At 43.8% G+C, this 27,308-nt stretch overlaps 1 protein-coding gene across 1 annotated transcript; it reads right to left on the bottom strand.

Annotated features, from left to right (window-relative positions):
• Positions 1 to 667: 667 nt before the first annotated feature.
• Positions 668 to 8,556, bottom strand: LOC134456204 (inactive all-trans-retinol 13,14-reductase-like). The gene is made up of 11 exons (XM_063207593.1): positions 8,289 to 8,556; positions 7,368 to 7,550; positions 6,887 to 7,128; positions 5,917 to 6,115; positions 5,459 to 5,656; positions 4,645 to 4,764; positions 3,770 to 3,908; positions 3,152 to 3,261; positions 2,634 to 2,794; positions 2,361 to 2,511; positions 668 to 834 (listed from the first exon to the last, which is right to left on the bottom strand). The coding sequence occupies exons 1-11, from the start codon at positions 8,452 to 8,454 to the stop codon at positions 668 to 670; spliced, it is 1,836 nt and encodes a 611-aa protein (XP_063063663.1). The 5' UTR covers positions 8,455 to 8,556.
• Between the last annotated feature and the right edge of the window lie 18,752 nt (positions 8,557 to 27,308).

Genomic DNA, 27,308 nt, shown 5'->3' with positions numbered 1-27,308 from the left:
TCAGAATCAAAAATAAAAACAATGGAATATAATAAATACCAAATTCTTAAGCTTAATCCCATCCAGAGGCAGTATACATACAATAGAACGGTCCCATATTACATACCATCGAAAGATCCCATATTACCTGCTGCACTCTTAAAAATAATTCAAATAATATTCTCGGGGAGCAGTCACAGTGTGTGTGGACGATGCTGTAATCAGGGCACATGCGAGTGGTTAAACTTTGACCTTTGCCATCAAGACAGAGTTCACAGGCTACCCACTCTACAAAACTTAAAAAATGCAAAAAACCATACAACTGGTGAACGACGTCTTGTATGTATTTAAGTAAGGCAGAAAGTAAAAGTAAGAGTAACTAAGACCAAGTAAAAGTAAGTAAAAAATCAAGTAAATATCCATAATATACCCATTGTCTGAGTGAATTCCACTGACAACTCTTGTTGTCTTGTAGTGTGTAAACCAATCAAGCAATGTCACGACACTACACTCTCTTGGCCAATGGGGTGTTCTCACGGCAGTGTGTCATCCAATCAGGCAATGTCACTGTAGTATGTTGGCTAGTGGGGTATTCTTTCCTCAATGTCTTGTCCAATCCGGTGTTCTCACTACAACCTCTCAGCGAATTGAGTGTTTTTACTGCAGTTTCTTGGACAATTGGATGTTCTCACTGCAGTTTCTTGGCCAATCGGGCATTCTCCTTGGCCTTGGCCCTCTTGAGACTCTTCTTGATGAGGTGCAGGTGCGCGTAGATGTTGCGGTTCAGCACGGTGGAGGCACACAGCAGACCCCCGTGCAGTTCCCCAGCAACACCACTGCTGAACACGTCCTGACCTGCAGGACACAGACACACATGCAATATGTTATATTCAAGATTACTTTGCTGTCCCAAGTCTTAGACATGTGATGCTACACAATATATGAATGCACAGACGTATGGACACCAATGTACAGACTCACGCATTCACACACTCACTCACATTCGAAAATACAATATGTATATATACATACACGCCTATAGATAAACATGAATGTTAGTAATAAATAAGTTAGTAGGCTCAGATACATAGGCTACTATTACTTCATTGCAAACTAGCCTAAGGTTAGGATTGCAGGGCTCTCAAGTTTTGAAGATTGTTTGGAGTGAGATTTAGATTTTTAAAAAAAATTGGGGGGGGGGGTTATCGACCCATCATCACCCAGCTAGTTAAAAAGTTTGATTAGACCAAATAGACTATGTATTCAATATGCTTAATCCTAACCAGTGCTCGAGTTGTACAATAGCCTATAAGCAGCTGGGGATGGTCAGAAATTGATTCTAATTATTGGTGGTTTGGGGGTTTCTCCCCCGAGACATTTTTGAAAATGTAGTTGTTGAAAGTGCAATTTTAACACAATGTGAAGAAGGGATGTGTATTTTATAGGGAGGTGATTTTAGACAATGTTCATTGTGGGGGGATAGCCTAAAATAGGCTACCTGTAGGCATATGTTCTTTATTGTGCATTGACATTATCAGCCCAAATTAAAATAAAATCCAATCACTTTTTTTAGACATCAGACCCAAATAATACTCTTTTTCATTCAATACCATATCTCCAGCACTATTGGTTGCCCCTGACTTCTTTAGCCTACTTGCCCTCTCTTCTACCACTACCTCTGCATTCCTCCATTCTGTCTAATATTTGACCACCTCCCACTCCTCTTGACTCCACGTTCAATCATGTTTGGGAGGGATGATCATCAAACAATCAGCTGAGGTTATAGCCTAGCTAGCGTTGTTGCTCTCTTTTAACGTCCCTGTCAAGGCTACATGGGCTGGAAATATTGGTATAAGGAGTAAAAACAGTAGCCTAACTAATACAAGTCTCATATTTTCACCTGTATGAAGTTATCACCTAATGGTCCTGGCTCCTGCGTCTCCAGTTCGCCTACTTGCAATTCGTAAATTTTACAGTTCTCTCTGAACTCTGCTGCGCGCGCTATTGGATGAAACTCTAATCCACTGCTCTGATCTGCCCGACAACCGAACAATATATTTTCTGATTGGCTGAATAGCGTGGTAACTAGTCTGAACACAGAAGCGCTGTTACCTATTTCTGACGCGTCTGTGGATAGGTTGGATGAATTAATGTGCGCCGATTGGATAAGTTATCAAAACTTCAGAGTGTGAAATACCATGTGTGGAGTGTGAGAGTGTGAACTCGCTCAAATGAGTGTGTCACACTCTCAAAGAGTGAGACTTGAGAGCCCTGGGATTGTATGTGACAAATAAATTACTCTTACTCATACTCTTACTACAGAGAGACAGAGCGAGAGAGAGCGAGAGAAAGAGAGAGAGAGAGATCCCCTATCCTTTTACCTGAGATGAAGAGGTTCTTGACAGGCGTGTCGCAGCGGTTCTTGGCCATGGATACGGGGTCGTATCGGTCCAGGTTCTCGGCCGAGTACATGGCTCCCAGATAAGCACCCGGGTAATTAGACAGAGGGGTGGACACATCCTGGTACACCAGCTGAGATACACACACAAACACAGAATAGCTGTGTTAAGACATGAATATAATAAGGTATGGCTTAAGTGTAGCATACAATCGTGTGTGTGTGTGTGTGTGTGCGCGCACGCATCTGTTTTTACCTTCTCTCTGAGCTTGGGGAAGTGCTGGCAGGCCCAGTCAAACATGTGGTTGGCGAATCTCATCTTGTACGCCATGTAGTCATCTCCTCTCTTCCTCTGCTCTTTCCACTCTTCAAACCACTCTGAGTTCACCATGGTCAACATGATCATGGAGGTCTTACCTGCCCAGGGTAGCAACAAGGAGAGGGTGTGAAGTGTGTACTCTACTGTAGGTCAGTGGTTCCCCATCTTTTCAGCAGGGACCCCCCACATATTCTACTGTGGGGATCCTCCACATTGGCAAAACTGAAGAACAGCTATAGGTTCTTTGACAAACCCACTGTGAAATAACTAACCGAAGAAGTCTTCAGTGAATTCTTAAGTTTGTCCTAGAACGTTTAGGCTCTTCAGAGAACCTCTGGAGTTCCTGAGAACTTTTGGGTTCCACATCACACACACACACACACACACACCACACACACACACACACAACACACACACACACACACACAGACACACACACACACACACACACCTACCTGGGTGCCTGATCTTGGCTGTGGTGTCTTTGGCAGAGGGGAGGGTGAAGTACATCATGGGGATGTTCTCTGGTGCGTCCTCCTTGCTCAGGCTGAAGAAGTAATCCATCCTGACACAAAGAAATTACATTTGGCATTATCCAACCTAACAATTACAATTTATTTCATTACACAACCTGACACACACACACACAGTTACATTTCATTTAGTTCCTGGTAGACACGTTATCCAACCTAACACACAAATCACTAATTCATTCAGTTTTTTGTAAGAAGTTATTCACACACACAATGGTAATGGCCAAATACACTGAATGGCAATGACCAAGTTGTAATACATGTATTACTAAATGCTCGGTGTAATCTCGTAATAAAGTGTAGTAATAAGTATTCTCTTTTTAACAATGATTATGCTATGCACAAGGAGGCTAGAGAAGTTATCTAACCTAATGTGCCTTCAGCAATCATTATAAACATAGCAAACATGACGATTGAGATGGAGATTGCTGCTCCAAAAGTGTAATTGGACCATTTCAGGTCAAGGACAAGGTTATTGTTACGTTTCGCTCAGAGTGTGAGGTGCAATATGAGCCAAGGATCTAATATTCATGCACTCACATCTTGTCCATGTCGTTGTCCTTGAAGAACCAGTTGGTGGCCTGGCTGAGTCCGAGCTCCTCTGGAGTGCCATCAAACCCACAGAAGGTGAGCAAACATCCCTTACCTGGCTTCAGGAGGTTCACACGCTCCTGGATATCTATACATAAGTAACGGACAAAGAGAAAGCTAAGGCATGAGTAGCAGGTTCTGTCAACATTTTTATACAGGATAGAATAGAATAGAATAGAATAGAATGGAATGGAACAGAATAGAATCGAATAGAATAGAATGGAATAGAATGAAAAAGACTCTTTTGAGGTTTGACTGGTTTGCTAAATTTCAGGGTCCAAGGAACATAAAAGATACAAGATACTTTGTGATCTACTGTACATATGTTTGTGGTCTTCAGTCACAAACTAAAGACTAGGTTGCAAATGTCAGGAGGATGCAGAATCCTGTCGGGGGTGTTTGAATTGCAGGGCAGGATGAGGTTGATTCACAGCCAGCCCATGACCACCCTGATACCCGTATGTATGTAATCTCTCATCTGTGGTGGTCCACAAGGGCAGCCAATACTGCCCTACAAAGGCAAAGTGCAGTAACTATGCCAACATTGAAAATGAGAAAAATGCCTTCAAAGCCTTGGTATTAGGTTGGATATTGTAGTTACTGCAAATTTCACATAGCATTATCTCTAAAACGGGAAACATTTGGACCATAAGTCTTTGTCACAAGATAAAGAAGGTGTGATGAAGATGCCTGCTCATGAATGTTGTTTGAGACAAATATTCTATAATGTGCGATAGCCAGGCTAGTACCTCTGTTTTGATAACTTGATAACAACTAATGCATCGTTTAATTGTATATCTCTGTAATGTAATGTTGGGACTCACCAGGCTTTATGATGATCTCTGGGGGCAGGAGCCTGTTGAAGGTGTTTGACACGCCATAGTTGGAGATCACCATTTTAGATCTCACCTCCACTTCCTCCTGGCCTTTCCTAACCACCACACCTGACCAATCACAAGCCAGACGGGGCGTATAAGCATTCCATCATGTAATATAAGCACATACCAAATCATAAATGACACACATGGCCACAAATGGCATATGTAATGGTAATATGGCATCCCACAAGTCTGTGGGCAACTCTACTCCCCTTTAACTAGTATATAATATACACCATGAAATGTAATGCATCATCTGTATCGTAAACGACAGGTGTTGTATGACCATAGATATCATTAAAACCATATACTATACTGTCCATGATGGAATGTAACACATGCTGAAACATAATACATGGCATATATATCCATACGTTATACATAATTGTAACGATATAATGGAATATAATAACACAAACAGAATCATGAACCAGTCCACAGGGATCTGTGTCCCGGGCCCAGGCTCTAAGCTCTAAGCGGCCATGGATGAGATAACAAATGTAGAATAAATGCTTTTTAGTATGGCACTATTTGAACTTTTTTGAATAAACGCCCCCTGGACCTCATCACAAGCCTCCCAATGCCCCCTTAGTATTAAACAATGAAATGGACTTAAGTCCCAAATGGCAACTAAGCACCCCCCCCCCTCTTGTATGCTTCTCAGCGCCCTCTTAGGGTTCCCCAATGCCCCCTGGGGGATGTAGAGGCCTTGCTGGGAAATGCTGCGCTGTGCCATCTTTTTGTCCAGGCCAACACTCACCACACGCAGCTCCATCAGCATTCAAAAGGATTCGAGAGACCGGCGCCTTCACCAGCACCTCTCCACCATACTTGCGGATGGTGTTGCTGATGTGGTAAGGGATCTCACTAGCGCCCCCCTTAGGGTAGTAGGCACCACGCTTGTAGTGCTGGATGAGCTGGGAGTTGATGAGGATGCTGGAGTCCTTAGGTGGAGTTCCTGTAGGGAAGAGAATGCAATATATTTAATTAGTTAGTTAATAGGGAAGTTATTAGGGAAGAGAATGCAAAACAGTTAGTTAGGTAGTTATCTGTGCATCTGTGCATGTGTGAGTGTATGCGTTCTTGTGTCACTGACTCATCATAAAAGAGGTAGACATAGAGTGTGTGTGTTTGTGTGTGTGTGTGTGTCCACGTCTGTCTGTCTGTGTGTGTGTGTGTGTGTGTGTGTGTGCGTGTGTGTTTCTGTCATTGACTCACCATGGAAGAGGTAGTTGAACATGAGCTGCAGGTCCTTGTTGTTTGTCTGCACGCCTGCCCACCAGGAGGCGCTGGTGTGCGACAGTGTGCTGTGTGCTGGAAGGAGGCGGTCAGCGATGCCAGATCTGAGCATGTAGAGGGCCAGCCAGCGAGGGAGTATCTTCAGTGCTGCCAGGGCAGGAATCTGTTTTGAACACAGCTAAAGAATGGGGCAAGAATGATTAGTCACAAGCATGTTGATAAAAAGTAAATGCATTGTGAAAAAATATCACAGCAATATTTGTTGTGTTAGTTCAACACTTAGAAAGTAGAACCATCTGTGAGAGTTCTACATTTGACTCTTTAAGTGAATACTGTAAAATGTAGTTCGTAGTATTGTTATGTCCAAGCATGTTAATAAATAATTCATATATAAGATAGGAATGGCAGCAATCTCAAGTTAAACTTCAAATTTGCAAAGCTAGTTTGGCATTTTACGGTTTCCTAAGAATCAATACAGGACCACATTGTAAGCATGGACTGCAGCTGTTACTGGCTATATGGTACATGACTATAGATGGCTCAGAGATCCACACTCTTCTCCCCTGATAGGTTCTAGAATCCCCGTTGAGTAACAATACTCTACAGCAGGGGTGGGAAACCTGTGTCTCGAGGGCCGTTTACGGCACTTGAGTCCTTTTTATCCGGTCTCCACGATGTTTAATGTAATGCAGCTTCACATGAAATATGACACATTTTGTAATGGAATCTTAGAAAATACATTTGAAAATAAAATTAAGTTATATTCAGGGGACAGATGGGGTCTGTTTTAAAGGTTGCTGCCTTCAATATAGGCTTAATGTGCAGGGTTTGTGTTCATAGTACGGCCCTCGGAGGACTTTTACAGCCCTCGGATTAATTTGAGGTGGCCCCTCGAATGAATAGGGTTCTCCACCCTTGCTCTACAGCTTAGTATCCTGCCATATTGCACCTTCATCAGTTTGAAGAAGTTCTCCACGGCCTGTGTGTCGTTGGGGAATTGCTTCTTCAGGTGGGCCTCCATCTCGGTCTTGCCGCTGAGGAGCGTGTACTTGCGGCAGTCGTCCCCCTGGCCGATGTGCATGGTGTTGAAGTGCTGGTCCAACTCATCAAACTCCAGCTGGCCCTCGGTGATCTGGTCGATCGCCACCTTCGTCAGGCCGTTCTCGTGCATCTGGCCAACGTAGTGGAGGCCTGCAGTCATACACACATGCATGGACAGGCACCCAAGCATGGACACACATAAACACCATCACACGCACGCACACACACAGACACACACAAACACAAACACAAATTCTGATTCACAATGCAAATATACACACAGTGAACTGTCAGATAACCTTACCAGCATCAAACACACACACACACACACACACACACGCACACTATCAAACACAAGAACACCTCTGTGTATTACCACCAAGCCTTACCAGTATCGAACTCGAAGCCCTTCTCGACGAAGGAGTGGGTGGATCCCCCGGCGGTGTCATGCTCTTCTAGAACCAGAACCTTCTTCCCAACCTTAGCCAGGCAGGCGGCCGCTGTCAAGCCCCCTACTCCACTCCCGATGATAACCACATCCAGTTTATTTGGTATACGCTCCTTAGTGAAGTCTGCACAGAGGTGAGGAATATCAAAGGGTGTGAGTGTTGTGATTGTGTGATTGTGTGATTTTGTGTGTGTGTGTGTGTGTGCGTGTGTGTGTGTGTGTGTGAGAGTGTGCATAACTGTGTGTGCGTGTTTGTGTGTGTATGTGTGCGTGCGTGTGTGTGTGGCCCAAAAACATGTTTTTCATTTGGAAAATGTTAGGCAGAGGGTTGCGGAAATATTCCTAGGTCTGGCAACAAAAGTTGAGTGACAAATAATTTTCCAATCTGATGATGATTGCTGTGTTTTCTACTATATTACTTGTGTTGCTTACCTATTTTTATCTATGGACTAGTTTATGAACTGTAGGCTATGGATTTATGGACTTATTTATGTATTCCTTCTTTGCTTTACCATTATGTTGAACGGTATTCAGCCAGAGGAGGAGTTCGGCTGTGTCTCTAAAGATAGAAATCTAAACGTACACCTGTCTAAAGACAATTTCACAATTTACACCACATTGGATAAACCTAATTTAAACAAGTAAACGTGTGCACAATCAAAACAAATCCAGCAACGGATCAAAAAATTCCACAACGCTGCTTGTCTAGCCAGTGTTTTTTTTTGTTTTGTTTTGTTTTTAATAAAATGAGTGCAAGACAAGCAGTGTTGTGGACTTTTTTCATTCTTTACACAACTCAGTTTAAACCCTCAATGCAATGCCTACTACATGGTGGTATTGACGAGAGTTTGACTTGGCTCACCTTTCTTCAGCACCTTGTCCCTCTTCTTCTGGTCCATCTCCAGGGGCTCTTTGGGCATCATCGACTTCAGGGAGAATGGGCTGCGCCATCTGAAGAAGAACCAGTAGGTTCCCCCAACAATGGCCAGCCAGGAAGGAAGGAATATTCCTAACAGAACCAGCCACATCCTGCTTAGCCTGCTGATCCAACCTCTACAACCTGCAAGGTTCTAAGAGCGGAAGGGTGGATGGGTCCAAAGTGTCCAAACTGGGAGATTCGGAGAGCAGACGAGTCCTGGCACAACAGGTGGGATTCTTCTGTAGTCTTCAGAGACATGCAGTTGACACTGGTAGGGAGAGATAAGAAGGATCGAAGTGTTGGAGAGGGAATTATGGCAGTGCCTTTTTGGTGATCACAGGTTCATGTGCTACACACACACACACACACACACACACAGAAGGTCTTTGGGGAGAGTCTTCCCATGTTACAGTATATGGGCCATAAAAAAACATGCTCCACATCCTAAACACATGGTTGCATTTTTGCATGTTAAATCATACAGGAGTATCTTGGGTGCTGGCATTTATGTCATTGTACATGTATGGCAACAAAAAACACATTCACAATTTGGTTGTATTGTTTTCTTTACAGCACTGTGGTCTTGATAATGTGCTAATAACAGAGCAATGTATGTGGGCTAGTCTCCTTAATGCTCATGGACAAATCAGCTAATCCCTCTACCTTAATTGTGAAAGGATATTACCATGCTTCTTAGTTACAGTAATATCAGCAAACTCGCAGTCTGAATTGGGTAGGGAAAACAATAAAAAGAACATTAATAAAGCTCCAACTGCCCTGATGCAACATTACAATCCAATAACAATAATAGAAAAGAAGAATGAAAATTGCACCTAAGTGTCTGTTGTAGCGTTTGTAAAATTACTCACACCTCATACTCCCATTATGACCAAGCCCCGTCACAAGCAGATTGAAATGGTTTCTGTCCTTACCTCCTGAAGATGTAGCCAAGAATGTTTTCTTTCAGTATTTTCAGTGATGCATCTCTTGTTGAGCCCACTATGGTGTCTCGCTCTCTGATGATCTGAGCTACTTTTATACCCTGACTGCTGAGCCAGATGTGAAGTCTGAACCAGTTTGACACCCTGGTTACTGAGCCTTCTTTGATGTCTGAACCAGTTTGACACCCTGATTGCCTGATTACCCTCTGTGATGATCTGAACAAGTTTCACCTCCTGATAATCCTCTGGCCTCTTTCAGGTATTGTTCATCCCTACAATGTTGCCAGGGCTCTAAATTAACTTTTTCCACCACCAGCCAATTTGGCTAGTGGACATTTTTTCTTACCAGCCAAACAGAAGTTCAACTAGCCATTTTTTTTTCATCTCGCCAAAATAAACTATGCATTAGGCTAGTTTTTTTTTCTAATTAAATGGTCATTTTGTCCAACTGTTTCTACAACACAGATACACTATAGGCCTGCATAGGCTACTATATGCCTACATAATAAGCATATTATAGGCTATATATTTTTTCATTATTTTTTAACTTCTGCTTTATTTTTTACTTTCGTTACTTAGGCCTAATTAATTTGATTAGTTTTTGTTCAATTCCTCTGAAAGCAGCTGAATCACATCACACAAGCCACTCACATAACAGACCTTTAACATAGGCCTACAGTAACCAAGCACACAGCCAAACACTACAAAACCTCACATACGCACACCCCAAGGAAGGAGAAGAGATGAGAGGAAAAGGAGAGGAGAGGAGGAGCTCTTCTCTACCATGCGCAACAAAATGACAAGAAGCCTAGTTTAATTAAAAGTAAATAATATATCGGGAATCTTCGCTTCCTTTGTTACTTCCACAGCTTCGTCGTTGGTGCTTTTTTTTTGTTTCGATGGCGTGGGCTTTCCAACTTAGTTGCGCCAGGTCTCTGAACATTTCAGAAGACAACTGAACTGACAGCTACGGTCACACTACTCTGACAGTCGGCTCTCCTCCTCTGCCCTGGTCGCTATTTCGTTCCACAACCACTCATTTTTAACGTCACTATTTACAATTACTACTAGCATTCACCAACACACAGAACCTTGCTCTAACCCCCGCCACATTCTCATCACTCGCACAAAACGTCTACACAACAGAAGTAGCGCTATGCATAATCTGCGTAAGTCCTGTTATTGAAACGGTCAGGGTCTCGCTGCTTAAAAAATGCAGCCTGTTACAGCAAGGTTCATATAGTAATAATAGCAGTAGTGACGTTAAAAAGGTTGTAGCGAAAGCGACGAGAGCATAGGAGGAGAGCTGCCTGTCAGAATAGTGTGTGAGCGCAGCTTAGCTGACAGAAGGCTGGTCGTCTGAAATGTTTTCAATCCTGCCGCGCGCAACAGCATGGAGTTGACGCTCGATGCACTGGAAAGCCCACGGTGGGAGGCTACCTCGTGACGCTAGTGTCCATGGGTAATGTAGGAAATCTCGCCGTATAACGTTCATCAGAGCAGCGGTTTACAGTTCATAAGTTACTGTACTCGGGCGCTACTAGCCAAATTGGCGGGTAGGTATTTTTTTCTACTAGCCAAAATGGATTTTCACCCGTGTTTGGCGTGTTGGCGTGTGTTAATTTAGAGCCCTGAATGTTGCAAAGGCCAAGCAAAAGCCAGGCAAAGGTCAGGCCAAGTGCTGATCCAAAACCGTTTGTTGGTAATGTTGTGTTAAATAGGGCTGTATGTAGCAATAAATAGGTAGGCTATATACAGTATGTAGAATGTTGCAATTATTTGAAATAGGATATGATGTCTGAACCAGTTTGACCTCTTGATAATCATCATGCTGTATATATTTTAGGTGGTAATTTGGTGTTCAATAGGTCTATGTAGCAGTTCTTTGAAAAAGGATTAGTCAAGGTCTTCAGTGTTTTAGGTCACCTGCTGTATGTTCATGGCCAGTTCTAGTCAGTTTGTTGCCAGGCAAGCACCATTGGCATCTGTAAGCATACACGTAGTGTCATACATCTGATCGAGCTCAGGTGATCTATAGTACCGACACAGATATCTATACTGTGTGCCCATGAATAAAGTAAAGTTTAATGTTTCATTTTCACTTGATGTTAAAATTCTGTGATACTTTCAGGAGTTACTATGGTGCCCCCAAGAAATTTGGCACCATAGGCGACTGACATGTCATGACATGATATAAACTTTAAACCGTTTACTTTATTGTGCACATACATTTTTAATCACGATTAATCAGAAAGTGCATAGTTAATCACAATTTTATTCCATGTGTAATGTTTTATTATTTTGCATTCAAGACAGTTTAACCCCTATATACCCTGGATGCTGCAATGCGCAATGAACTTGTTCTAATGCTAGATGAAGGTCTTAGCTTTCAAATGCAATTCATTTCATGTTTTTATGTTCTTTAGAGGTTTTTATAGGCTGGCGGTTTTTAGGCTCACATTTTTTTTACCTGGTGTTTTAGGAATAAAGCAAGTATTTCTGATCAAGAAAGCTATTTTTAATTGCCGTTTGATCATTCATGATTTTTCATATTTATATCTTTCAATTATTTGTTGGTTTGTAACCTCCCAAGGAGGTTATGTTTTCAGTGCCTTTGGTTTGTCAGAAACGCATTTGTTACAATGGAGGATTTATTTTTTATCCACATGTTGCGTTTACACCTCAACAGGAGAAAAAAATACCCTGCTAAAAAAATATCCTGCTACGTGGAAACAGCACCTCAGAGTTAATCAGTAACTTTAATTTGGTATATAGAACTCATTATCTAGATCTTCAAATTATGCTGGGAATGCTGGGAAACTGTAATTGCGATTAAAAAAAATTATCGCGGAAAAAAAACCATCTAATCACAATTAACATGTTAATATAGACAGACCAAATAAAAATAAATGCTAAAAATTACCAACTAACGGAACTCATAAGCCCCTTTGTGCAGCCTTATTGTCATGAAAATTGTAATGATCCAGACTTAATCTGTTACTTTAAGATCTACTTCCACTGAAAACCAGTATTGCTTGTTCCTTTTGAAATACGGAGGATCACTATTTACATAGTACAAATGCTTCACTTGCAAGTGGTGCATCACTGCACTGGCTGTGTTTCCCATTCACAGGAAAATAGCCCTAAAGGGCAAGAAGCCACAAGTTTTGCACAAGTTTCCAAAGCAAGCGGCACAATAGGCCTACCTCGATTAGCCTATCTCTCACCTGGTTTGGCACCTCATTTCCACGTCATGGATATTCGTGAGAAGGACCGGAAAACCATTTCATTTGACCACAAGCCACTTTACTAGCCTACAAGGATGGCTTCAAACAAAGGAACCAGAAAGTTTTCATAAGCAAAACCGACGCATAATGCATGAATAATTAAGAGGTGGAAAAACTGGATTGACAGAGTAAAAGTCCTTCTTCTATCTTGGGGTTTCCTTCTTTTTGTACTCGCTAGTTGCAACACAGGTGATTTTGCCAATTAGCTCCTCAAATTGGCTTTAAGGGATTTGGTCATTAGGATCAGCTGGTTTGGATTAGCGGGTGCAAAAATGTAGTAGCGGTTTTACTTTCTACACACAGATTTTTCAAACTCTGTTTGCAACGATACGATACGATTATACTTTATTGTCAGTTTACACTGAAATTCATTGTGCATTCCTGAGCAAAACTCGTTTAAGACAGGACATAACATCACATCACGAGACTATAGCACCACTGACAAAAATAGAGGACACAGGCCTATATACAGACATACATACATAAATACATACATTACAACCCACATAACTTGAAGATGTTACCAACATGGAGTGATAACACTATGCAGTCTTACGACTAATTTAGCATAATAATTGATTGATGTATGGTGGCATGTTTAAGTCTGTTGTGTTTGAAGCGGGGAACTCTGAAATTGAAATCTGATTTTATTTTTATTTTTTAAATTTAAGTCAATTGAAATGATGATGTCTGTCCTTGGGACAGACATTTTTACAGAGTGTGGGCTGGTATATAGCCATGAAAAGTGATACAATTACACTTAAATATTATATAAACAACTGTAAAATTGTGTGACAAACCCCGTGGTCAATACTTGGATTAATTTTGTTCATGAAAATGTTGTTGATTTTCAACAGATTTAGCTCGTTTATTGCTGGGACATGTTTTTGCCAAACTTTCAAGAATGTGAAGAAAGTGAATTGATACTATTCTTCTCGAATAAAAAAAAGACCCAAACATGGTTTAGTGACTGTTAGTCTTACAGGTGCACTGTGAAGAATGTGTGAAAGCCCACCTGGGAATCTCCAACACCCATTGTCAACGCTGCCACTTTGGAATGTCATGACACTCAAACAATGTCAACTTGACATTCCGAAAATGAATGACAACACATCAGTAATGTGTCTGTTGTGCTCCTGGCGTGTCATGTCATTCTTATGCTTTGCTGTGGTGATTGAAAAGGTTCTTGGTTGTAATGTTCCTCTACTGGCCTTTGGTCATCTCCCCATACTGGTGGTCAATCATGGGTTACCGGTTAGGGCGTCAGACTTATAGCCCAGAGGTTGCTGGTGGTCAGTGTTGCCAAGTCCGCTTATTATAAGCGGGCTTGGGCTTCTTTTTTTGAGCAGTCGCTTTGAATTTTGAAAAGTCGCGGGTTGCGGTTTTTTTGGGCTTATTCTTTATAGGGTTGGGCTTGCTGTTTTCTCCTGCTCTACCGGTCATTTGAATGTGTTTCTCAATGGCAACTCGTCTTTTCTCACTCATCCTTACAAGTGACCCTACTACAGCATTGTTAACTTCCGCTTTCTGTGGTCACTTCAGGGGATTTTAGTTGCCACGCAGACCCCCGCAAAGAGCAAGGTCTTCCCTGACTAGGCACGCGACTGACAACCCACCCCTTCGGTTGCTTATTTTGGGCTTGTTGTCAGGATGTCAGTCGGTTATTTGTCGCAGAAAATCTGGCAACACTGCTGGTGGTTAGACTCCCATCCAGACAGGTTTGTGGGGGGAGTCATTAACCAGTGCTCTCACCCATCCTACTCCATGATTGAGGTACCCTGAGCATGGTAACTGCCCTGCCACACTGCTCCCTTGGGGTGCCGTTTGGGGCTGCCCTCTTGCATGGATGAGGCAGGTGGGCTTCCTGTTTTCATTGACATATAGACCTAACAGTACCATTGATAAATAGGCATGAATGCAATTTTGTTGTGTGCAGTGAGCAATGTGTGCTGCGGAGTGCTGTGTCACAATGACAATGGGAGTTTCAGAGGTGGGCGGCCTGCTGATCCAAGCAATCTCTACCAGTAGGTGCTGGGCCCAGAAGCATATCTTGTCAGTCCATTGGTGTTAACGAGTTGCAACTTTATTTTTGCTTTTAAACTCCCTGACAACCCATTAATCAATATTTTGGCTGTTGCCACCCTCGAAAACTTGCACGTTGATCTATAAAAATTACAACAAAAACTAGCCGACAGAGTGATGTCAAGTCAATGCAAAGTCAATGGGCAGAATGCAGCTTGCGCGCGCATGCTACCCAGAGCCATCAGATTTGATGGCAAAAAGTTAGGGGGGTAAGTGGGCGCACTTGTTCTGTACATGCAAAAAAAAAAATCCTTCAAACTTTTTCGCTGTTAGTGTTCGGTTGTCCGACCTTCATTAGGCAAAGAGAGATTAATGCCAAAAAGAGGACATGTCTGTTCCCTCAAAGCAATAGAGCAATGAGGTGACCGGGCTTGATGAATTCGCCAAAAAACGATGTAGTATCAGTAAAGAAATGCAAGCTGTATTATTTTTTCCAGTAACAGCAAAATGGACAGGAATGAAATGCCTACGTAGTTTCAATGATTAGGTGAATTATCTGCTTATGAAAAAGCCTGATATGCGGATAAATATTCCCTTTTCAACTTTGATGGGCGAGACTTCCCATTGGCTGTGCATTATGTGACGTCATCCCCAGTCTTTTTTGTTTTTGTTATTTTTTAATATCACTCTGAACTTTTCAGGGTGGCAACAGCCAGAATATTGCTTTGCATACTGTCAGGGGGTTATATTAGTAAAAGTTGCCACTCGAGAGTGAGAAAGGAAACTTGTTTTCTAGAGGATACGATACTTAGCCTACAGTCTACAGCTCCAGCCAACAAGATACAAACTCAACTCCTGCTCCAACTCATAGCTCATTCCTTTTCACTTCTGTTTCATTCTGCCCTCTCCTTTCACCTCTCCGTTCTCCTCCTGTGATATGCAACACTGCTTTGTTTCCAATTACTGTAGTGCTCAGAAATGAAATTGACCATGTCGTTTAATTAATGTTGACCAACATTACCAAAAAGCATTGACCAGACAATGATAATGAAAGATCAAGGCTTTCTGTTTCATAAAAGTAGATTCGAAATGGGCTTCCAAAGGCCAAACAGTGAGCAATGTGGCCTAATGAGGCACAAACTCTCAGATAACATTCAGAAATCCTGTTTATTAGAAAGCTGAGACATTATCAATATGCCATCAAGTTATCAAAATGTATTGTAATGTGGGTTCCCTAGTAACAGAGAACGGAAAAAAATAAATTTAGTTGGCTTTGCACACTGTCCACCGAACCAGAGGATGGTAAAGAAGAATCCGTCAATAGTTGATATCTTTTTGTGGGTTGCCTGTGTCTTCGTGAACAGGATGCTATTAAACAATAGTGTCAGTGTAGCATTGCAGTGTAGTGTGTTTTACAAACAGTGACCAGACAGTCATAATCAAGGACTATGATTATGATTTTTAGATGCGTCCCAGCATCTCTATAAGAGGGTCTGTCCGTCCGTCCGTCTGAAACGCATTCCTTGTCTGAAACGCTGTCTGAAACGCATTCCTTGTCTGAAACGCATTCCTTCAATTGTTCCTTCCTGTGTCCACAAGGCGGAGGCAGAGAGGCATTTTGGCCTGGAGCGAATGCGTGTCAAAACGTATACGATATGTTACCAAACCGGCAAGGCAAAGCTGATTGCATTGTGAGACAACTGAGGGGTGCATTCAATTTTCTCCACAGCACACCAACACCACTGTGAGTGTCACTTAATGTTCACGGTCTTGTGATAGGCCTACACTTCGGCTGATAGTGTCGCGTTGTGCAGCTATTTTGGTTCATCAGAATGGAAATGAACGATTTAGAAGTCGGCAGGCAGTATTTCACACAGATGTTTGTGCTCGGATAGAGGGGCGTTTGCATTGCATAACGCTCCACGACATGGAACCGTAATAAGTTGACAGGCGACCAGCAGCGCTACAGCTCTTCCTCTAAACATGAGTTTGCAAACATTCTGCCACTACGTTTCAGTGAGTAGTCAGTGTTCTCGAACTAGTAGACAGATGGGCCATTTGCATTTCACATACGCTGTGTTACTGATGTTCTCGGGCATATTGCAAGTGTAACAGGTTGGACTAGGTCCCCTGTTAGTGTGAATGTTGTAATTGAAAACAGCTGCCCGTGTGGGCGAGGGTGGAGCCCTTCCGGTTAGTATAAATTGCCTACTATGTTGGCTGTTAGCCAGGTGTGGCTAACCTCGGTACCGGTTGGCGCTTTGGGAAGCCCTGTACGCTGGGTGCAGTAGGTGATGTTGGCGTGTTGGGTTTTGGACCCATACTGGAGCGCGTACTAGAGCGCAGCTGAAATGCGGACGCCAGGTTGCCGCATGTAGCCTAACCGGCTCGAAGCATTGCATGGTGAAGCGNGTGTAGTGGGCGAGACCGTTACAGGAAGTAGTTCGACTACGCCACCCCCGGGGGTGGAGCCCCCGGAGGAAATGAATTAGGGGTAGTTACAGATACCCCGGACCAACACACAATGTACCCGCACAATAGATTACCAGGCAAACACAGGTTCGTGCACAATGGAGACAGAGACAGTGGTGACAATTAATAATTCAAATCTTTATTATTATTTTCATTATAAAAATATGTTGTCACTCTTTGTATAAAAATAAATGTTTCCTCATTTGTTCACAATAAATAACAGGGGTGGGTGTTCTGCCACGATATACACAGATCCACAAACAGTGTAGTCACGAGGGGTAGCCGAAATGGCTCCAATGGATTGCACAGACACCAACACTTTAGTCTCTGGGGCTTACCTTAGGCATCACAGGTAGGTACAAACTCAAAGGGTTAATAATAAAGGAAAGAAAATAAATAATTCACAGCAAACCACAAAAAGGAAAGAAAACAAAAACACTGCAAACCATAAACAAAAAGGGTTAAATCAAAAATAGGCACACAGGGTTAGAAAATAACACGGCAAACACAAACTAAGAAAAAGGAAAACAAGTTTAAACACCGCTATGAGCTTCGTGGCCCAGGGACTAGTGTATGTACCACACTCCCATTCGTTCTACGCAATCATTCACACTCGCACCGTAATTTGACCACACACACCAGCACACACACACACACGCCGGAGTACACACACACAGTTTCAGTTCGGAGCAGCAGCCGAGATACGGGTTCCCAGCTTCCAGAGGCACCACACAACCGGGGCTAAAAGTCGCCGCTCGTGCTCCTAAACGCGTGGTGTGTCTGACCACGGCCACACGAATACAACCTGCGAGGGAGGAGGAGAGCGTTAGCCAAGCTAGCAGGACACCCACTATCACACGATTCTGCTGCCGAGAGGTTACCTTACCCGGAGATGAGGTTGCACCGATGCGTAATTCTCACAGTCGGAGTGCCAATACGGAGGTGCACGGCCGAGGCGCCGGTAGCGACCACACGCTGAAACCATAATAATGGCCGTCGTTAGCAACCATGGTACGAAAACAAACAGTCAGGGCTGGGTAAAGGCACAAGCTAACCCACTATAATACATACCGGCGTGCAGGAGACGGGAAAAGCGCAAGGTAACCGTTGGTATTGTCCACCGAAGTCCTTGCCAGTGGAGAAGCAAGAGATCACTCTAGCCAAGTAAGAGACGCCAAGTTGGAATCACAACCTATAGAACAGCAGACGCGAAGTTAGCCACTAGCTGCTGGCTAGCACATAAACAGCGACAAGAAATGGTCCACATACTCACGAGGACAAGAAATGGTCCACATCTCCTAGATCTGAACTGGACACCGCACTCCTCTCGACGGCGAGGGGAGAAGCAACCATAGCATTCGCCGGTGGCGATGAAACGCGCAAAGGGGGACTTTGCAGGCTTACCGAATACTAGCCACTGGCAGTGTTTATGAAGAGACTTCCCATAAGCCTCTACGAGCGGCGTGGTGACGTGTGCCGCAGCGTCAGACTTTCCCTTAAAGGAGCAGCGCTCCACTACACGAGGGTCAACCGTAGACTTCCAGGCTCGGTTCGGTGCTTCCCACTTGCAACTTAAGGTTGCGCACATATTGTCAATGGGCTGGGGTGGGGGGTGCCGCCGTTCATTTGCATGTGTGTGTGTTTGTTATTTTGCCTTTTACCACCACGAGCTCTCTTAGTTGTGGCAGGTTGTTGTTGTTGTTGCGCAGGCGCGCGACGCCTTCGTCTTTCAGCCATACGGTCTGACACGGTCAGCTCCAATCACCCACCCCTTAGGCAAGGGATGAGTGATTGGGGACTGGCCGGTTGAGATTAGTAGCATCATCGTGTAAACTTATTGGTGAGGTGTAGATCCCCTGAGTGGTATAGTAAACTCTCTGCCAAGAGGCCTGATTTGATAAACATAGGCTACCTCTTCACTGTGAATCATTTCAGTGTGCTGTGATGTATTTTGTTTATTTTGATTATGTTTTGTGTGTACAGTTTTGATTGATTGCAGTGTTCTTTCGCATTCACAGTGCAGTGTGTAGGTAACACGCTCAGTAAATTACCTGTACTAGCCTACTCAGTGCTCTCGCACTTCAGCCGTCACTGTTTCACGATATCTACCTGTATTGACTTCAGTGGAGTTAAAACTCTGTTTGTGTATATAAACTCAAGTGAACTGCCTGCACATTTTGAATACAAATAAGACTGAAAGCAGAAGAAAATAAAAACTATTGTATGTGCAACAGCTGTGTCATCCTTTGTCATCTAGAACCTGTCGGGGAAAATTGTGTTTTTAACATCTGGGTTGTCTCACCCTTTAACGAGACTGGCGTAGTCACCTTTTAAAACCTAATTACTTAAAAGTCAGTAATCTTAGTACTTCCACTCTACTACATTTGGCGTATGTCGGCTATGGATGACCTGTGAGGCACAGCTGTTGGTTAGAGCTCGTGGGTTTTCTTTTTTGTTGCTTTAACTGGGGAAAGACGGCGGCTGCCCCCTCGGCGGGCGACACCGCAGCGGGCACCCAGGGCCCAAAATGATTGAACTGGCGGAGTTACAGGAGATGGCAGCGCGGAACCAGCGGCAGCTGGACCTGCTGACCCAATGGGTCGACGCGCAGCCAGAGTCTCCACGGTCGCCGCTCACGTGCTGGAGGTGCCATCAGCCAGGGCACCTGGAGCGAGAGTGCGACTGGCCACGGGTCGTTGCGCGGCCGCGGTCTCCACGGTCACCAATCAAGTGCTGGAGGTGCCACCAGCCAGGGCACCTGGCACGGGAGTGTGATGGGCCACGGGTCTCTCGTCGTGTGCGGACCCCGCCGACAGCCCAATCGGAGGGTGAGCAGCGCCGGGGCACCCCCCAGCAGCCGACCAGAGGACCAGCCAGGACCAGGCTGGATAGCCACACCTCGGGCGGAGGCCGGCCGCTCTCTGGGGACTCAAATATGGCCACTCCATCGCCATCCGGCGTTTTATTGTTTTGTGTGTGTATATGTGCCTTGGTGGTTATGTTGTTAATGATAAATGTGTTGGGTACGTGTTAGGTGTACGCACAGGTGAGAGGGCACGCATGTGTGTGTGTGTGTGTGTGTGTGTGTGTGTGCGTGCGCGTGTGTGTGTCTATCCCCATCATAGGGTGAGCTACCGTGCGGCACCGGGACGGTACCGATTCAAAGCTGGGGCGAATGTAACAGGTTGGACTAGGTCCCCTGTTAGTGTGAATGTTGTAATTGAAAACAGCTGCCCGTGTGGGCGAGGGTGGAGCCCTTCCGGTTAGTATAAATTGCCTACTATGTTGGCTGTTAGCCAGGTGTGGCTAACCTCGGTACCGGTTGGCGCTTTGGGAAGCCCTGTACGCTGGGTGCAGTAGGTGATGTTGGCGTGTTGGGTTTTGGACCCATACTGGAGCGCGTACTAGAGCGCAGCTGAAATGCGGACGCCAGGTTGCCGCATGTAGCCTAACCGGCTCGAAGCATTACATGGTGAAGTGAGGGTCAAACGTAGACTTCCAGGCTCGGTTCGGTGCTTCCCACTTGCAACTTAAAGGATTTATCCGGAGTTGGAACAAATTTGCCTGTTTTTTGCATGTTTGGGATGAAATACAGTCACTCTAGAGCAAAATCAAGGCAAAAGGATGCGTTTTGAGAAAGTTTGATAATATCACGTTAGCCTCGTTAGCCATATCAGCTATGCAATATGAAAGATGCGGGCATCGTTTTTCGGCGGTTACACACATTTCAAAAACACAACATTTTAAAGTCTTGCACAGCTCAAAACAACGTCACACTTACCTCGTAATATGTTGAGGGTATCCACACATAAACCGAAGTGTCCAAAGTCCTTCATGTATTCTTGAAAGGTCTGCAGAATGTGTTTTGTGAAGCTACTGCCTTGAGAATATCTAAATTACGATCAAGACAACTATTTGACACTAAAGCCCACCAAGTAGATTGCCGAGTGCGTCGCACCATCAGCTGTGGTTACTCGCTATGGAAATAATCATAGCTGATGGTGCGACGCACTCGGCAATCTACTTGGTGGGCTTTAGTGTCAAATAGTTGTCTTGACCGTAATTTAGATATTCTCAAGGTAGTAGCTTCACAAAACACATTCTGCAGACCTTTCAAGAATACATGAAGGACTTTGGACACTTCGGTTTATGTGTGGATACCCTCAACATATTACGAGGTAAGTGTGACGTTGTTTTGAGCTGTGCAAGACTTTAAAATGTTGTGTTTTTTAAATGTGTGTAACCGCCGAAAAACGATGCCCGCATCTTTCATATTGCATAGCTGATATGGCTAACAAGGCTAACGTGATATTATCAAACTTTCTCAAAACGCATCCTTTTGCCTTGATTTTGCTCTAGAGTGACTGTATTTCATCCCAAACATGCAAAAAACAGGCAAATTTGTTCCAACTCCGGATAAATCCTTTAAGGCTGAGCACATATTGTCAATGGGCTGGGGTGGGGGGACGCCGCCGTCTTTCCCAGTGTTTGTGTTTGTTATTTTGCATTTTACCACCACGAGCTCTCTTAGTTGTGGCAGATTGTTGTTGTTGTTGCGCAGGCGCGCGACGCCTTCGTCTTTCAGCCATACGGTCTGACACGGTCAGCTCCAATCACCCACCCCTTAGGCAAGGGATGAGTGATTGGGGACTGGCCGGTTGAGATTAGTAGCATCATCGTGTAAACTTATTGGTGAGGTGTAGATCCCCTGAGTGGTATAGTAAACCATCTCTGCCAAGAGGCCTGATTTGATCAACATAGGCTACCTCTTCACTGTGAATCATTTCAGTGTGCTGTGACTTATTTTGTTTATTTTGATTATGTTTTGTGTGTACAGTTTTGATTGATTGCAGTGTTCTTTCGCATTCACAGTGCAGTGTGTAGGTAACACGCTCAGTAAATTACCTGTACTAGCCTACTCAGTGCTCTCGCACTTCAGCCGTCACTGTTTCACGATATCTACCTGTATTGACTTCAGTGGAGTTAAAACTCTGTTTGTGTATATAAACTCAAGTGAACTGCCTGCACATTTTGAATACAAATAAGACTGAAAGCAGAAGAAAATAAAACTATTGTATGTGCAACAGCTGTGTCATCCTTTGTCATCTAGAACCTGTCGGGGAAAATTGTGTTTTTAACATCTGGGTTGTCTCACCCTTTAACGAGACTGGCGTAGTCACCTTTTTAAAACCTAATTACTTAAAAGTCTAATCTTAGTAACCCCCACTCTGCTACACATGGGAGAGTCGTTTTCTGCTGGTGGGCGCTTGGACCCCACAGGTGCTTTCCCTTGCGCTCAGAGAGAGCACGGGACAGAACGCGTCTTTTGCTTCGTAATTGGTTTGCAGTCGTATGAATTTGGTAAACTCTGCCACTGAAGCTCACTGCTTTGTGCCTTGACGGTAAAAAGCTGGCATTGAAAATGAAGCGCGCAATGCATCCAAAGGGTGAACCCATAGCGCATGATTCACCCAAACGGTTTTATTTATTTATTAGGCTATTTGGCGATGTTTAGTTTCTTTCCCACATGCACATGACGCTGAAATGGCGTGATAGCCTACTAAAGGTTGATAAATAACCTAGTACTAATAATATCTGGTAATTTGTAATGTAGCCACTTGATCTATGTGAAATTTGAAATTAGATGCTTCTTTCCAAATCCAAGCATGATGGCCTTATTATAGTCTAAACTGCAAAATATAAAGCTTTGTCTCGTCATTTCGCTGCCTGCCACATTATTTGGAGTTTCCATGGGCAATAGGCTATGACCAATAAACAAAAAGCACATCCTCAGAGGGGGGTGGGCGTTGACATGTTAGGAGGAGGCCAGCGGGACGTTTTGGGGGGAAAAAAGGTTGGAACTGGCATATAGGGACGCATCTGTTGTCCGCCTGTCGGCCTTGTTAAAAGCAGATTCTAAATGGGCTTCCAAAGGGTAATGCCCTGTGTACATCAAGCGCTCCCAACGCGACCCAGATAGCTGGGGTGGTTGAAGAAGTTTCGCCATGAATTCGTTTTAGTCGTTTTGGACGCTGCACTAACATGTTTGATTCAGTTAATCACATAACGGCTCTGTCTTGACAGCCTGGGACATTCCTTGATCTGAACGCTCCAATTGGTTATCGCCGAAACGTGTCATAGCGAATTCGCTTAAGATTAGTTTGAGTTTAATCGTCAAAATTAGCGTGGCCATCTAATCGGTCCGTTTTTACAACCTGTTCACGACATCCGTGTGTCCCTCTCTTTGTCTTTCCTTTCCTCCTAGCCTTTTGCTTATGGCCTCGAGATGCGAGGCAACGTCATTGACGCAAACTAGACCTTGACAGTCGGTCGCGTTTCCGATATCTGCGGCCGCCATGTTACTCCAGATATAACCCCAGACTTCGCCCAGCGAATTAACTGTATTGCTGTCGCCTTATGTCGGGGAAATCTCCTATAGAAATAGCCCTATATGAAGTTCATTAACTGACTGTATGAAAGTTAAATAAGGTAACTACTGTATATTATTGTCTACTCTCTGTTTCCTATTTTTCCCTGCACTGGTGGCAACGCATAGTGCAACTAAGTTTGTCTGCTAAATGCCTTTACAACGATACGAGGGTTCTCACAACTTTACAAACAGGGCAAAGAAACGTCTAAAAAATTAATTGTTGGCTATTAGGCCTACGAATGCATGACTACCCAAAATATTTTTTTAAAAAAAATAGGCCTATGAAATAGCCTACACAGACAACAACGGAAGGATTTGTCTATCGTAACCTGCCGTCTCTGATACAATATTAAGTTAGTGGTATTGATGACTCCTTTATCGGAGTGAGGTAATGAAATCCTTCCCAAAAAAAATATTGTTTTACAAGTAAAACTGTTGTTGGCAGGTGAGTTAGTCTGAGGTAAGATGGCACCGCTGTTCCCTGATTTCTGCCTACAGTTTAGAATGCCAACTTCACTGTTTTCTCCACGGAGGCGGGGATTCGGCAAGTCGAAGCAATGGGTGCGCGCGAGGACGCTAGGTTAGAAAGTTAAGGGGCGGGGTTGGTCGGCCGAAGTCCGGACAGCTGGTCACCCTAGTCAAAATTCGACCTGGTCGCTCAAGAAGCTTCGCTCCTGCTCCTGGCGAATTCGCTCTGGTAGCTTTATTCGCCTTCCCTCCATAGAGAAACAATGACTTCCGCTGCGCAGGTCGCTTAGTTTGCCTTCGATGTACACAGGGCATAAGTGGTGTGCAGTGTTGGCTGTACCATATGGCAGTTGCCGGGGTTGTCTGTCTCATGCCATTGCTCCTCACATTGCACTGTTGTAGAATAAAGCACAAACCCTCCTGTTAGAATCTGATGTTCTTTTTTATTTGAATGCAGAGACATCAGCAAGGCGGCAGCAAGTCATCAAAATGTGCTTTTGTTTGCTGCAGGTCTTGGCTCTGCATACTGTCCATCGCTTGAATGGGCCATGCATTGGATCCGTTGAGATTCAATATTTTTGTGGCTTTTTTAAATATGGATGCACAATTCAACATGTTAAGCATGTGGTGTGGTGTAAATGTGTGTCTTGGAGTGTGGGTGTGTGTGTGTACAACACACATGTGTGTTGTAAATATCTGGCTGATGCTTTGTTTTTGTCATCCCAAATATCATATTTCATGTGACTTTGCAGAAGTTGTATGAGTATGCATTTTTCTCTCTCTTTCTCTCTCTTTTTGTCTCTCATCACTTCACTGCGACTTTCTGTGTGCATTTGCATGTGTGTGTGCGTGCGTGCATGTGTGTGTTGCGTGCATATGAACGTGCATCCACTTTAGTTTGCCTTTCATTACTGCCTGCTGGCTGTACAGTGAAGTGGATCTCTAGGAAATCATAACACTTGCATATCGTCGGCTTGTTACCAAAACCGCAAAGTCCGATTTTTGTGTTTTCGGGAAACAAGAAAAAACTAAGTTGTCTAAGGGGCGCCAGACACGCAACATCAACAGTGTCGTTATTAGGAAATCTCAGCCCCTGAGCAAAGAACAATTTCCAGACCCCCAGCCCCCCCTAAACATCAACAGTGCCCGTAGTAAGAAATCTCAGGTCCTTGGCAAAGAAAATATTTACCCCCCCCCCCCCCCCCACCCCCCCCCCCCCCCCCCCCCCCCCCCAAAAGAAAAAATGAAAACAAAGTACAACACTCCCCCATCACTGCTGCACCCCTTGCCTTTTGTGTCATTGGATAATTACAACACTCATAAGAGTAAACAAACACAGTGTTTGTCTAAGATGTTGTTGACAAGTATTTCATTAATGTTATTGACAAGTCAAACATTAAAACAACTTCTAAGTAAACCAAAACACTTCAAAATAAATTAGGTGTAACACAGCAAAAATGCTGCATTGCATGACTTTGCGTCAGACTACTGTTTTCTTACGCTTACTGAAAAGTTTAAATCCTGAAATAAAGTGATGAAATGTTGAATGAAACATTCTTGTAGACAATCGAAACAAGACCCATACTAATAATTCTTACAATGGCCACTTATTGTTAATGTTTTCTTTTACAATTCATACAATTACTACAATTTTTCTTGCTTTCAATTTGGATGCCAACTGTGACACTTCAGGTTGTTCTGGATTTAAATGTATCATTCACTATTCAATGAGAAATGCTTTAATGCTCATGACATTCACCATTTCATGTTCATTCACCTGCCTTATCAATTATGATAAATCAATAGTATTACATCTAACATTGGTAGACTTAATTCACGATGTAACTTTAGGTGACATTGGACTGGAATCCTACCATGCTCAGGTCAGTAATGGTGGAGGGCAGGGGCGGGGCATGTTTTTCGTCAGGGTACTTCCTTACAAACTGACTCCTTGTGCATCATTTCTGCCTTCCTTCGTGTCAGCTTGTTAATTGGCTATGTCATTTTTGATCAAAATGAGATATTTGCATATTTGCACAATCTTTGCATGTGTGTGTGTGTGTGTGTGTGTGTGTGTGTGTGTGTGTAGTACAGTTTTCATTGACTGTAAGTCATCCTATTTCCTCAGGGCAATGGGCAACTGAGCAGGAAAGAGTGGGACCCAGTTGAATAGGTCTTTGTCACCTATGCTGATGCAGTGAGGGAGATCTTCCCCGTCATATTCAGATTCCTACCACATTTGACCATCATAACACTCAAAAGAGTGAAAAAGGCAGTTTTACTGTTTGAGTTTAGCCGTCTTGTCACAAGCAACTTAATTTGCGCTGTTTAGAGGCACACAAATTGAAAGCAAAGAAATGGTTGACCTCAAGTCAAAGCGTGTACGTGTGCCTTTGTGTGTGTGTGTGTGTGTGTTTGTGTGTGTGTGTGTGTGTGTGTGTGTGTGTGTGTGTGACTAGCAGGATAGGTGTGCTAGTGATGAGGAATATTTCCATAGTACTTGTGGGCCACTCTTTGTAGAACAATATCATAACACTCATAACAGTAAAAATAGTAGGCATCAAAATGGGGGTAAAACTGCACAAGACTTATGCAGTTTGACTGTTTAATTTAGGTAGTCTTGTTACAAACAAGTTGATTTCCACGCAAACTATTTGCACGCAAACTGTCAAAGAAGAAAAAGCGATTGACCTCAATTCAAAGCTCCCTGGCAGCACATCACCCCCATACTCAAGCAGCTTCACTGGCTCCCCATCAAGTCACGGATTACCTACAAAGTCCTCCTCCTAACCTTCAAGTCCCTCCATGGTCTGGCACCCCACTACCTCACTGACCTCCTTCACCCCTATGACCCCTCAAGATCCCTGCGGTCCTCTTCCAAGGGCCAGCTGATCGTCCCTCGTGCCAGGCTCAAGGCCACCAGTGACAGAGTCTTCCATGTTGCTGCTCCCATTCTTTGGAACAATCTGCCCGACCACATCCAAAATGCCCCTTCACTGGCCATGTTTAAGCAACACCTTAAGACACATCTCTTCCTGGAGGCTTATGGCTGCAACGCATTCACACACATGCTCACACACTGACGCGCACACACACTCACACTTTCCAACACAACACTCTGTGAAGTGTCCTTGGGTGTTTTGAAAGGCGCTATATAAAACGAAAGTATTATTATTATTATTATTATTATTAAAGCTGATAGCATAATTTCCTGTGTACGATGTGTGTGTGTGTGCGCTAGAACGTGTACATGTGCGCCTGTCTATCTGTGTGTGTGTGTGTGTGTGCGTGCGTGCGTGCGTGTGACTACTATTTGGTAGGATATGTGTACTAGTGGTGAGGA

This window comes from Engraulis encrasicolus, chromosome 10 (assembly GCF_034702125.1).
Source record: "Engraulis encrasicolus isolate BLACKSEA-1 chromosome 10, IST_EnEncr_1.0, whole genome shotgun sequence".
NCBI lineage: Eukaryota > Metazoa > Chordata > Actinopteri > Clupeiformes > Engraulidae > Engraulis > Engraulis encrasicolus.
The sequence above is the reverse complement of the archived record's forward strand: the minus strand, read 5'-3'. Positions and strand labels throughout refer to the sequence as shown.